This window comes from Rhinopithecus bieti, unplaced genomic scaffold (genome assembly GCF_001698545.2).
Source record: "Rhinopithecus bieti isolate Rb0 unplaced genomic scaffold, ASM169854v2 scaffold_6022, whole genome shotgun sequence".
In the NCBI taxonomy this organism is placed as follows: domain Eukaryota; kingdom Metazoa; phylum Chordata; class Mammalia; order Primates; family Cercopithecidae; genus Rhinopithecus; species Rhinopithecus bieti.
Window position 1 is genome coordinate 1,486,773 of NW_016805265.1, and position 11,901 is coordinate 1,498,673.

Genomic DNA, 11,901 nt, shown 5'->3' on the forward strand with positions numbered 1-11,901 from the left:
CCTAGAACTACATTGAAAATTCACTAACAATTTATCTTCTAAAGCCTATCTTTTCCACCACCATCTCTTCTGCTCAAGGCTTACAGACATGAGCTCTGTTGCCTCCCCTACCCCAATATCAGCATGTTTCCCAAATAAGATCACTACATTTGGGGTTGGAAATAAATATGAATAAGGCCCTTGGCTGCAAAGCCAATATTTAATGAAGACCCACTATCAACAGAACATGTCCTTTGAACTGTTCTCCTGAGAGTCTGGGTGGGGAATTTTCTCTCCCCAACCCCACTGGAACATGATCAAATATATGCTCCTAGCTGGCAGGGATAAAAAATATATATGAGGTGAGCTGGTTTAGCCTATGGAATACCAGGGACAGTTGGAAAGCTAAGGTATTTATATTAGTTAGGATAGTGTAGATTATGCTACATTAACAAGTAACTCCAAAATCTTATAACACAGATTTATTTATCATTCAAAATCTATGTCCACAATAGATAAGCAAATGGTTATACTCATTCTGGTCAGAACCCAAGACTGATGATCATATTACTAAAAGATGAAGTGGCAAATCATTCACTGGCTCTTACAGATTCTGCCCAGTGGTCAACCAAAGAACACTGAGATGTGCAAACACATTATGTGTTGAAGAAGATGAAATCCTGAATATCTGTCAGGAGCCTCAATGACAACCATAGTGAAATGGCCCCCATGGAGGGTCAAGCCCAGGCTCTTAGCCTCACTAGCACCATGTTCTAAGCACTAACTATGTTTACTAAAGACCTATTATATGCCAGGTAATTTAGAAGGCACATTACACACAGCACTCAACATTTCTGCAATTAGCCCAAGGTCAGTTAACCAACAGGTGAGTGACAGAAGCAGGATTTCAAACCAGGATGGCCCAACCCAAAGTCTTGGTTCTTTTCATTACACTGCCCATCTTCCCAACAAAGCAGCAAGTTAACAGCCCAGCTCTGTCTAGCAGTTCACAATAGAGACACAGAAAGTATGGTGTGTCTGTCCTCAAAGCAGCTCTGACGGTACTCCAGGTGTCTGCCTCATTGCCTGCAGCAGGGGAGAAAGGGCAAGGCTGCTGTTTCTTTTCTGAAGTTTCCCAAACTCCAAAGCCCTTTACCCTCATCTTGGCCAAAGCCAAGGAAGCAACAAGCAAGCTCTACCTAAGAAATTTTCTCCTAAGCAATTCTCCAGCCCAAGTATTTATCAGAGTGATGCTAAGTAAGATGCAGCTGCAAAGAATTTAATTTTTAAAATGTAAGCTTCCCGTTGCCATAGATCAATTAAAGCTTCTTAATTTTATTGCCAGGTTGACATGGGAATATTTATCACTGTTTGCCATGGGAGCTCTGCTCTGCCACTGTGTTCAACAAGCTAAGCAGTCAGCCCACTCAGGGACCCTGGGGCAGGGGAATGGGGCCACCAAGGAGAACTCTGCCCTGCCCCAATCAGGAGAGATGGGAAACTAAAAAGCTGGAACAGTTCATTAAAATATCCTCTCTGCATTGAGCAGATTAAGGAACCAACACTGGCTAAAGCACAGAATTCTCTTTACTAATTAGCAAAGGAAAGGTAAAATATGGACAAGCTCAAGGAAGAATTTGGGACCATGGACATTCAAACACTCTTGGAAGGAGAAATTGGTATCACTTCTCCAGAGGGTAATCCGACATCTGTACCAAAGCTGCCCTATTTTGTCTAGGAATCTGTAAAAGCAACTAATCAGAGACATACTCATTAATGAGTATTACAAAGATATTTATAGTAGAGCTATTTATAGTAGTAGAAATTTGGGGGAAAAAAAACAACTAAACATCCAACACTAAGGAATGACTTGAGAAACCATTAACAATTGTGATACAGGCTGGGCATGGTGGCTTATGCCTGCAATCCCAGCACTTTGGCTGAGGTTAGAGGATCACTTGAGCCCAGGAGTTCAAGACCAGCCTGGGAAACATAGGGAGATCCCACCTCTACAAAATTTAACAACAACAACAAAATTAGCCGGACATGGTGGTGCATACCCATAGTCCCAGCTACTCAAGGGGCTGAGGTGGGAGGATCGTTTGAACCTGGGAGGTTGAGGTTGCAGTGAGTCATGATCGTTCCACTGCATTCCAGCCTGGGTGACAGAGTGAGACCCTGTATCAAGAAAACATTGTAAAGCAGTAAAGTATTTATTGAGATGGGGAAATACTTCCAAAACAATGTAAACAATGGCATCATTTTTTAAAGTATTTGGCATTGTAAAAGACTAGGAAGACAATACAATGATAACAATGGTGATTTCTGGTTGGTAAGATTATCAGTGACTTGAGAGGAACACGGTTTCCTTCATACTTTCTCTGGGTTTTCCAATATTTCTATATTAATTACTGTTACTCTTATAAGAAAAAAATTATCTTCAAAAATAAAGAACTTAAATACAATTTCACACAGATGTAGACATTGGACTCACATTCACTAATGCATTCAATTTCAAGGGACAAAATGTCATGCCTCCTGGCTGTTACCTGATCAGCTCCCTAAACCCTCTATCCTCATTCCAGGGTGGATGGCAAGACCCTGACCCTGAGAATTGAGTCCAGAGAACTCAATCCAGTTCACAGTCACTATGGCTGACCTGGTTCCTGGCCGATCACAGCAGGAAGAATCAGATCTAGGCTGAAAGAGCAGAAGAAAGGAATGTGTGAGCCTTTTAAGGGAGCCAGAAATTTCATTTGGGCCTGTTTTCTTGCTTCTGTTTCCAATTTCTAACCTGACAGGGTACACACTGGCTCCAATAACTTTAAATCCCCCCCAGGAAAGAGTCACAAAAACAATACAGCCTGAAATCCATGACCTTCTACATAGAGAGGTCACCAGTTTACTGTTGGACAATCCAACTAACACAGAAGTGGATTTGCCATAGTTAATGCAGGAAAGAAGACTTTGAAGCATAATGGGAAGAAAAAAATACATACAGTAACTTCAAACAAAAGTCCAGAACTTACAAATCCATAACTACCCTCCCTTCCAGCATAAACAGGCGGTCATAGTAGAATCAGCAGAACTATCTCTTTTATGAATGAGATTAACAATGATTGTGGATGGTAAGAATGAATGGCAAGGCTGGACATGGTGGCTCATGCCTGTAATCCCAGCACTTTGGGAGGCCAAGGCGGGCAGATCATGAAGTCAAGAGATCGAAACCATCCTGGCTAACATGGTGAAACCCCATCTCTACTAAATATACAAAAAATTAGCCAGACATGGTGGTGGGCACCTGTAGTCCCAGCTACTCAGGAGGCTGAGGTAGGAGAATGGTGTGAACCTGGGAGGCGGAGTTTGCAGTGAGCCGAGAGTGCACCACTGGACTCCAGCCTGGGTGACAGAGTGAGACTCCATCTCAAAAAACAAAAAACAACAACAACAAAAAAAAAACAAAGAAGGATGTTCCTTACATGAGTGGTTGAAAACTGGTGCCTTTCTTCTAACTAACATCTTGGCAGGCAGTAAATACAAATCCAGCCACATAAAAAAAAATCACCCAAGCAGATCAATTAACAAATAGGGAGATTAAATAAATAATCAAAAATCTCCCAACAAAGAAAAGTCCAGGACCTGATGGCTTCACTAGTGAATTTTATCAAACATTTAAAGAACTAACATCAATCCTTCTCAAACACTTACAAACAATTGGAGAAGAGGGAATACTTTCAAACTTATTTAACAAGACCAACATTGTCCTGATACCAAAGCCAAACAAGGACACTACAAGAAAGCTACAAGCCAATATCCCTAATGAACATACTCAACACAATCAGCAAACCAAATTCAACAGCACATTAAAAGAATCATGCACCATCATCAAGTGGGATTTATCCCTGGAATGCAAGGATAGTTTAATATATGCAATCAATAAATGTGATGTATCACATTTAATGGTATATATACCACATTAACAGAATAAAGGATACCATATTAACAGAAAAAGCATTTGACAAAATTCAACATCCTTTCATAATAAAAACTCTCAATAAATTAAGTATAGAATGAATTTACCTCAACATAATAAAGGCCATATATGACAAGCCCACAGCTAACATCACACTCAACAGAAACAAGCCAAAAACTTTTCCTCTAAGATCAGGAATAAGGATGCCTACTCTCACCATTTCCATTCGGTATGGTAATAGAAGTCCTAGCCAGAGCAATTAGGCAAAAAAAGAAATAGGAGGCATGTAAATTGGAAAGGAAGAAGTAAAACTGTCTCTGTTTGCAGATGACATGATCTTATACATAGAAAACCATGAAGACTACACTAAAAAACTGTTAGAATAAACAAATTTAGTAAAGTTGCAGGATACAAAATCAACACACAAAAAGCAGCTGCATGCCTATACGCTAACAAAGAGTTATCCAAAAAAATTAATCCCATTTACAATAACATGAAAAAATAAAATATTGTTATAGGAATAAAATTTATTCCTATAAATTAACCAAAGAGGTAAAAGATCTGTACAATGAAAACTATAAAACATTGATGAAAAAAATGGAAAGATACACACATAAAGGAAGATATCCCATACGACCTAAAGCCATCAACAGGTTCAATGCAATCCTTATCAAAATTCCAATAGCATTTTTCACAGAAATAGAAAAAAAATCCTAAAATTCATGTGACACAAAAGACTCCAAATAGAGCAACGTTGAGCAAAAAGAACAAAGCTAGAGGCATCACACTACCTGACTTCAAAACATATTACAACGCTGTATTATCAAAACAATACATACTAACATAAAAACAGACATATAGACCAATGGAATAAAATAGAGAGCCCAGAAATACATTTACGCATTGACAGTCAATTGATCTTCAACAAAGGTGCCAAGAACACCCAAAGGGGAAAGAACAGTCTCTTCAATAAATGGTGTTAGAGAAACTGGATATCCATATGTGGAAGAAAAAATTGATCTCTTATCTCATACCGTATACAAAAAATTGATCCCTTTTCTCAGATCATATGCAAAAATCAACTCAAAATGGATTAAGAACTTAAACATAATGTAATGTACAGCATGGTGGCTATAGTTAATATCACTGTACTGTATACTTGAAATCTGCTAAGACAATAGATCATTCATGTTCTCTTCATACAAAAAAGGGAACTGTGTGAGGTAAAGGATATGTTAATTAGCTTCAGCTCAGTAATCATCTCACAATGTATGCATATATCAGAACATCATGTTGTATGCTACAGATACAACTTTTAGCTGTCAATTATGCCTCAATAAAGTTGGGAAAAGATTTAAAAATCACATGTTAGTATATGCATGGAATATCTCTGGAAGATGACACAAAAACTGAGTAACAATAGGTAAATGTACAAAGGGAACCTGGGAGGCTAAAGGACATGGTGTAAATGAGACTTTCTTCTCACTGCATGTTTGCTCCTTCTAAAAGTTGTGCCATGTGCATGTATTAACTATTTAAAAACTGAATAAACAGAACTCCTTGTCTAAAAGTAAACTTTGCCCTAAAACACAAATGTACTGCAGCTGATCTTGCAACCCAGAGGAGTGCAAAGTTTTTATTTATCAAGGTACTGCTCTGTTTAAGGCAATATCCTGATATGACTTTTAGAGGTTAAAAAAAAAAAGCCTGTAGAGATGTTCTAGAAGGAGAGAAAAGGGTTAATTTTTCTGTATATAACAAGGGAAGAATTTTGTGCTTCTGAGGATAGCTCTGGAAAGATGGTAAGTGGCATGGAAAAGAGAGAAAGGGCCTGGGAGAAAGAGGCATTAGTCACATGCAGGAGGCCTGACCCTAATTAGAGGCACTGCCAGGGAGAAATTCTCTGTGGCAAGCAGAACCCCAAAAATGTCCAGGAACAGTGCTATCCCAAACTTATCTCCTGCTGTGTCCCACAATTACCACCCAACCCTCTTCACTACACCTTCAGCTAGCAGTACAAGTCAGTATGTAATAACGTGGTGTTGGGCTTTGGAAAAATGAAGGGGATATCCCAAGTGGGGCCAGGCAGGCTGCTCAAGAGGAAGAATAGCAGACAACAGAGCCGAAATATGGTCAGGGAGCTGCAGTGTGCTGGGTGCAAGGCAGTCTGACTGGGAAACATGCTCCCTGCAATCCCATGGAAATAGTGAGGGGCAGAGGGGCCTAGGGAGAAACTTTCTACAGAACACGGGATATGGATTTACAATATTTCATTTGGATATCATGATCCCTGAAGCCTAGAGAGCTTGGGTCATCCACTCCATCCCCACTCATTTGGAAGGTAAGTTTAGAATCTCCTGTCTCTTCTCTTCTCCCTATTTTCCCCCTCTCCTGCTTGTTTGCTCTCTCTCTCTCTCTCTCTCTCTCTCTCTCTCTCTCTCTCTCTCTATTTTGAGACAGAGTTTCACTCTTGCTGCCCAGGCTGGAGTACAATGGTGTGATCTCAGCTCACTGCAAACTCCACCTCCCAGGTTCAAGCAATTCTTCTGCCTCAGCCTCCCAAGTAGCTGGGATTACAGGCATCCGCCACCATGCTCAGCTAATTTTTTGTATTTTTAGTAGAGACGGGGTTTCACCACATTGGCAAAGCTGGTCTTGAACTCATGACCTCAGGTGATTTGCCCGGCTTGGCCTCCCAAACTGCTGGGATTATAGGCGTGAGTCACTATGCCCAGCCTCTGCTTATTCTTTTTAAGAGGAATTAGCTAAGCATCTAAAACATCTTAGATGTTGATTCAGCTGAAGGCAAAGATAGAGACCAGTGCCCAAATAAGCTCAAATCTTCCTCTAACACCCCAGAGAAATAGTGTTGCCTCCCCTGCTCCTCCCTCCAATTAGGTAAATAAAGAAGATCAAAGGTGATCCACTCCCAAGCACACCCAATTCAAGTCAGGAGTGCTTTTCTCCATTCTGGTCTGCAGCTGTCTCCAGCATAACCAAGTCCTTAAACACAAACTTTTTCTGAACATTAGACCTCACCCCTCCACTGCTCATCCCTGCCCAAACTCAGCTACAATCCAGTGTGGAGCTCACACACTGACGACAACACGGACAAGAACAGGCTCCTACCAGATGTGAAACCAACTCAAACTCAACACTACAGAAATGTGTCTCCTCTCAACAAAGGAAAATACAAATCTTCGGTGTTCTCCTTCTGAATCCACTCTTCAGCCACCCTCTTACTAAATTTTCCTGCATCTAGGATGTGTCATTTCCTACAATAAATCCATATAGATCCAGCCCCTCAGAGCCAACAGCCCCTTCTTGCCACACATACACACCTCCCAAGGTCCAGTCCCTCCTCTCCCAAAGAAGGTGGGGCCCCTGGACATCACAAAGATGGTTGTGTTTCCTCAGACCTGACAGCCCAGTCCCATGACCCGCATACACTGATGCTCCCTCATGGGGCCCAGCCTCCTCAAATCCACATCTGGCTCCCACTAACTACTCAGGGCAACCACAACCCCGAGCCCCAGTGCCTTGAGCCCCTGGGGGCTGGTCACACAGGAGGAACTCCTTCCATGCCCAGGAAAGGGAGCCTTTTGCCTGAGTCTGCTCTGGGAAGCTGGAGCACTCAAAAAAAGTGCTCAGAAAAAGAGATCTCAAAAAAAAATCCTTCATTTCTCTAGAGTCAGCATGTATTTATTTGGCTTCCTCTCATCGCTGTGTGCTACTTTACAACTTGTCAGTTTCCACCTCTCCCCAGATGCACAAAAACCCTTTGGGAGTAAGGAAGAATACAGAGACAGTGGCCACTCTCCATCCACCACAACCCTCAGGGTGCCCCTTTCCTGGAGACGGCGCAGCTCTGTGTGGCCGCGTACTCCCGAGCAGCATCCGAGGAGTTCCGCTGGCTGACCTCAAACAAATCCTCTTTTACCTCTTGTGCCTTATTGCTCTGAGTTGTGTTCAGTTTCCCTCAAATTTCTAATTCCCAAGTATCCAGATTCAGCAGTGGGAAATGAAGACTCCGAGGCCTAGAAGCAGGAAAGTGCCTGGGCCCTGGAATGGAATTCAGGTTCCTCATCTCTCCTTTGACCCCAGAACAGTCTGTCCCACTCAGAGGGCAGCACAGCTCTCAAGGACAGCACTGAGGAAAAAGCCCTGGGTGGCACCAGCTTGTTAGGAGAAAAGCAATCGCCCTGCCTGACCCCTGCTCTTATCCCACTGACACCTGCTTTCCAAGTACCTCTTACTTCTCTCCTCCAAGCCCCCAAATCAGGCACAAGGCATAACCTTTTAGGGAGAAAGGAAATAACTGCCTGTATTCTCCACTGGAATAATATACAAGATCACACTTACCTTTGCCAAGACTTGAACAGTTGTCAGAGAGTTTCCCTCCCACCCACCCCACACCAACAGTGTTTAAATTGCTTTGAAACACCATCTGGGAGACATTATCATCACAAACATTTAAAGCTCCAATTCATAAAAAGGCAAAAGAAAGAAAACACACACATACACACACCCTACCTGTGACTCGACGAATGTTTTGGGACATGTGTTTATCCTAAAAAAAGCACACCTAGACACCCCAAAACACTCTTGCAAGCTCCATCTCATTCCTTCCCCAAGAGTATTCTGACCTGTCTACACAGGTATCCATGAAAAATGAAAAGAACACAGTGAAAATATGATGACCCTCTCATAGGAACTGGTATGAAATGGATGAGGCTCAACATGCTGCCTAGGCATCTTCAGCAGCACAAAAAAAAGGCAGCCAAGGAATCACCGGACACAGTCAAACCTTTGGGGCGTGATTCCACACCTCTCAGAGCCTCCTGCTGAATAAAAGGCCACCCTATGTGGAGTTGGAATATTTGACTTTTATCTGCCGGCCCTAAAGTACCCGGGAGGACTGGGCCTCCCAGGCCTGGCCTACATCTTGTGAAGGTTACATACCTCAGAAGGTTAAAGCTCAGATCAAGCCTCTTTGCAAAATGTCCACAGTCCCTGCCAAGGTGCTCTGGAATTTCTCTGCAGTCCTGGCCTATGTAGGACACCTGGAAATTAAATGGAACAGAAACAATGTGGCAAACGGAAATCACCCAGCTGCTCCCAACCCTGAAATTATTGATCCAATGATTGCTTCTGCAACTTGAAACGCATGTTTCTCACACACAAAAAGGCCACATTTGTAACTCTTTCCCTGATCAAATCAGCTTTGGGGGCTCCAAGGACACCACCAACAGTTCCCCTTTCCTGGTGCAGTTAACATGATGGAGACTAATCCCAGGACAATGGAAATTGGACTAAAATTGGCCAGATTCAGGTGTCCAAAAGAAACCTGAATATCAGGGCATGTTGATATAACTGCAACAATCGCCCTCTCACTCAGGGGCTTTTGCAACAGCTGCTCCTCTGTCCCTTCTTCTCCCTCCCCTCCACTGCCCCCCAGTACCCTGGTATGCACATTACCTCATCAAACACACAGCAGGTGCACTTGCCAGCATTCAACCTTCAGGGTGCTGGAACAAACAGGGTTGGAAAAGAAAACCTCCCCAGACCACCAATCCCACCCAGTTGCCACCATGTACAAAATGCCCTCCACACCCAAAAAAAGCTGATTTGCAGGCCACAGGGCAACAATGTGTGCCCGGGGCTCCTGAATGTCCCTCCTCCAGAGGCCTTTGGCAGTCAATCCCACTCTGTGCACAAAGTTGTTTCCCTGGGCATTCTTCTATCTATTACAGATTATTTATTATTAAGTACCTGTATGTGCCCAAATATTAAAAGGCTGAACTGAACTGAATCTGAACTGATTCCAGAACTGACGCCTGTGAGAAGGTCAGTGGGCTTTCTCACTACCCTAATCACCCAGTTTTTGGAACCCATTTTTACAGACAGCACTCTGTGGGCAGACTGGCAACTAATCCCCAAACCATAAAATAAACCCATGGGGCTGAGCTGACCAATGAGCCACAATGCACGCTGTTTCCCTAAAGTACAACATGCTTAACCCCCAGCTCGAAATCCAAGCCCAACACACGGCTACAACCTTCTTCTGGTTTCCCTACAAATCACATTCTTCCACATATACAGACAAAGATCTCTTAGAATGAGAAAGAGATTCCCCAGGAGGTGTTTCCTCATGGGAAACGAGACTACGGTGACCATCTTACATCCTCAGTTACTAGGTTCAACCATGTGAGCTATGAATATCCATTTTAGAACCACAAAATAGCTCTTTTACATGGTTCAACCTAATATAAGCTACACTGAACCCTGACACCCTCAACATCTCCAGTCACCTCTCAACCTTCTCCTATCCACTAAGGACAAACTGCTGACAATGCAATATCCTATATCCACTCTTCTTCAGTAACTTCATTCTAGGAGAGAAAAGAAGGAGAAAGAACAGAAAAATAGCTGACTCCAATAAAGTAATTTTGACTCAAGAAGATATAGGCTAAAAAATAAAGGACTCTTAAGTTCAATCTAGCAGTCTCTCCTCTTTCTACCTGGGGTCCATCTTTCTTCACAGTTCTTTGTGTAATAAATTAAGTTCTGCTTCCAAGCTGAGAGAGAAATAACACGCCAAAGAGAGACTGTGGCTATAAGGCTCTAGTCCATCTGGGGACTTCGATCCCCCTCAGGATCTCTGCTTAATCAGCAGCTTCTTCTGTATTGTACATTCACAGTGAACCCCAGGCCCATGGCACCAGAAAATCCATCCCATTCACCCCAGCCTGCACCACTATCTTGTACATATTATCAGTCAAGACCTCTATGATATATATAGTAGAAACATTGAGTTTTAGATGCAGAAACTGAGTTCTTTCCTCTTAGAATGGCCAAGGACTAAATCTCATAGAGACCCAGTTTGTCAAAACTTCTTATGTTTTATACAAGGAAACTAAGACTCCAGAGGCCTGCCTAGCACAATACAGCTTCTTAGTGACAGAGCCCAGATCAAGTCCTATACCATAAATAAGGACTTCCAACTTGGGGGCCATGGAGTGTTTACAAATCCACATGTGGGTTTGAGATTTCTTTTTTTTTTTTTTTTTTTTCTTTTCTTTGTAAGAGATGGGGTTTCGCTGTGTTGCTCAGGCTGATCTCTAACTCTGAACTCAAGCAATCCCCCCACCTCAGCCTCCCAAAATAGCTGGAATTGCAGGTACAAGCCACCATGCCAGGCAGACACGAGTTTTCTTGATCAGCAAATGCCAATGGTGCATCTATCATCATGTTTTGGCTTCAAAAGGAGTCTTCTGAGCTGAAAGGGCAAGAACTTCTCCCATGGTGCTACACTGAGGGCCCAAGAAGAGTGTTAGAGCCTGGGAAAAGAGAGGGATATTTGCTTCCCTTTTTCTTCTTTAGGAGTTCCATTCAAAGGAAACAGGAGCACCAAGGAGAGCTATCACCACAAAGCATTTGGATCACTCACAACATCTGATGAGATGTCAGCAGCCTGTTTCATTACATGGTCTTAACTATATGACATCCCAGGAAGACTAAGAAAAATACAAGTTGTTCTCATTGTTCTCAAATGTGAAGACCAAGTCTCAAAAGTTTAGCATGAGAACCAACTTGGTAAGTAATCTGCATGCTTAGATAACCCCTGTGGTAAAGTAGAAGCTTTTAGAGATGTGAGTTAAGCCGACCAGGCTGAAGGGCTCAAATCGGCTGGAAAAGGCTTAAAAGCAGCAAGCAGTCACTGCCAGATATTGCAAGCAACGCTTGAAACTAGAAAAAAGACTTAAGAAGTGCTTCTGAGGGAAGACATTACTTCTCAGGATGTCAGGAAGCTTCTTAGAGTACAGGACCACCTAATGTAAGATGCAAGGCCAGAAGAGCCAAACCAAAAATAGTTTGCTTCTTCAGCAAAAGGGAGATGGGATACAGAGATTAATATATCTTTTTTTTTTTTTTTTTTTTTTTTTTTT

The 11,901-nt window shown here is 42.4% G+C and overlaps 1 protein-coding gene across 2 annotated transcripts in view; it reads right to left on the reverse strand.

The window, feature by feature from the left end:
- The window catches only part of LRMDA (leucine rich melanocyte differentiation associated), a 1,135,663-nt gene that overhangs the window by 1,119,105 nt on the left and 4,657 nt on the right, over nucleotides 1-11,901 (reverse strand). For both annotated transcript variants that reach the window (XM_017871897.1, XM_017871895.1), the window contains exon 2: nucleotides 8,915-9,015. In XM_017871897.1, the coding sequence (XP_017727386.1) occupies nucleotides 8,915-9,015 (101 nt within the window). The remainder of the gene's footprint in view (nucleotides 1-8,914; nucleotides 9,016-11,901) is intronic.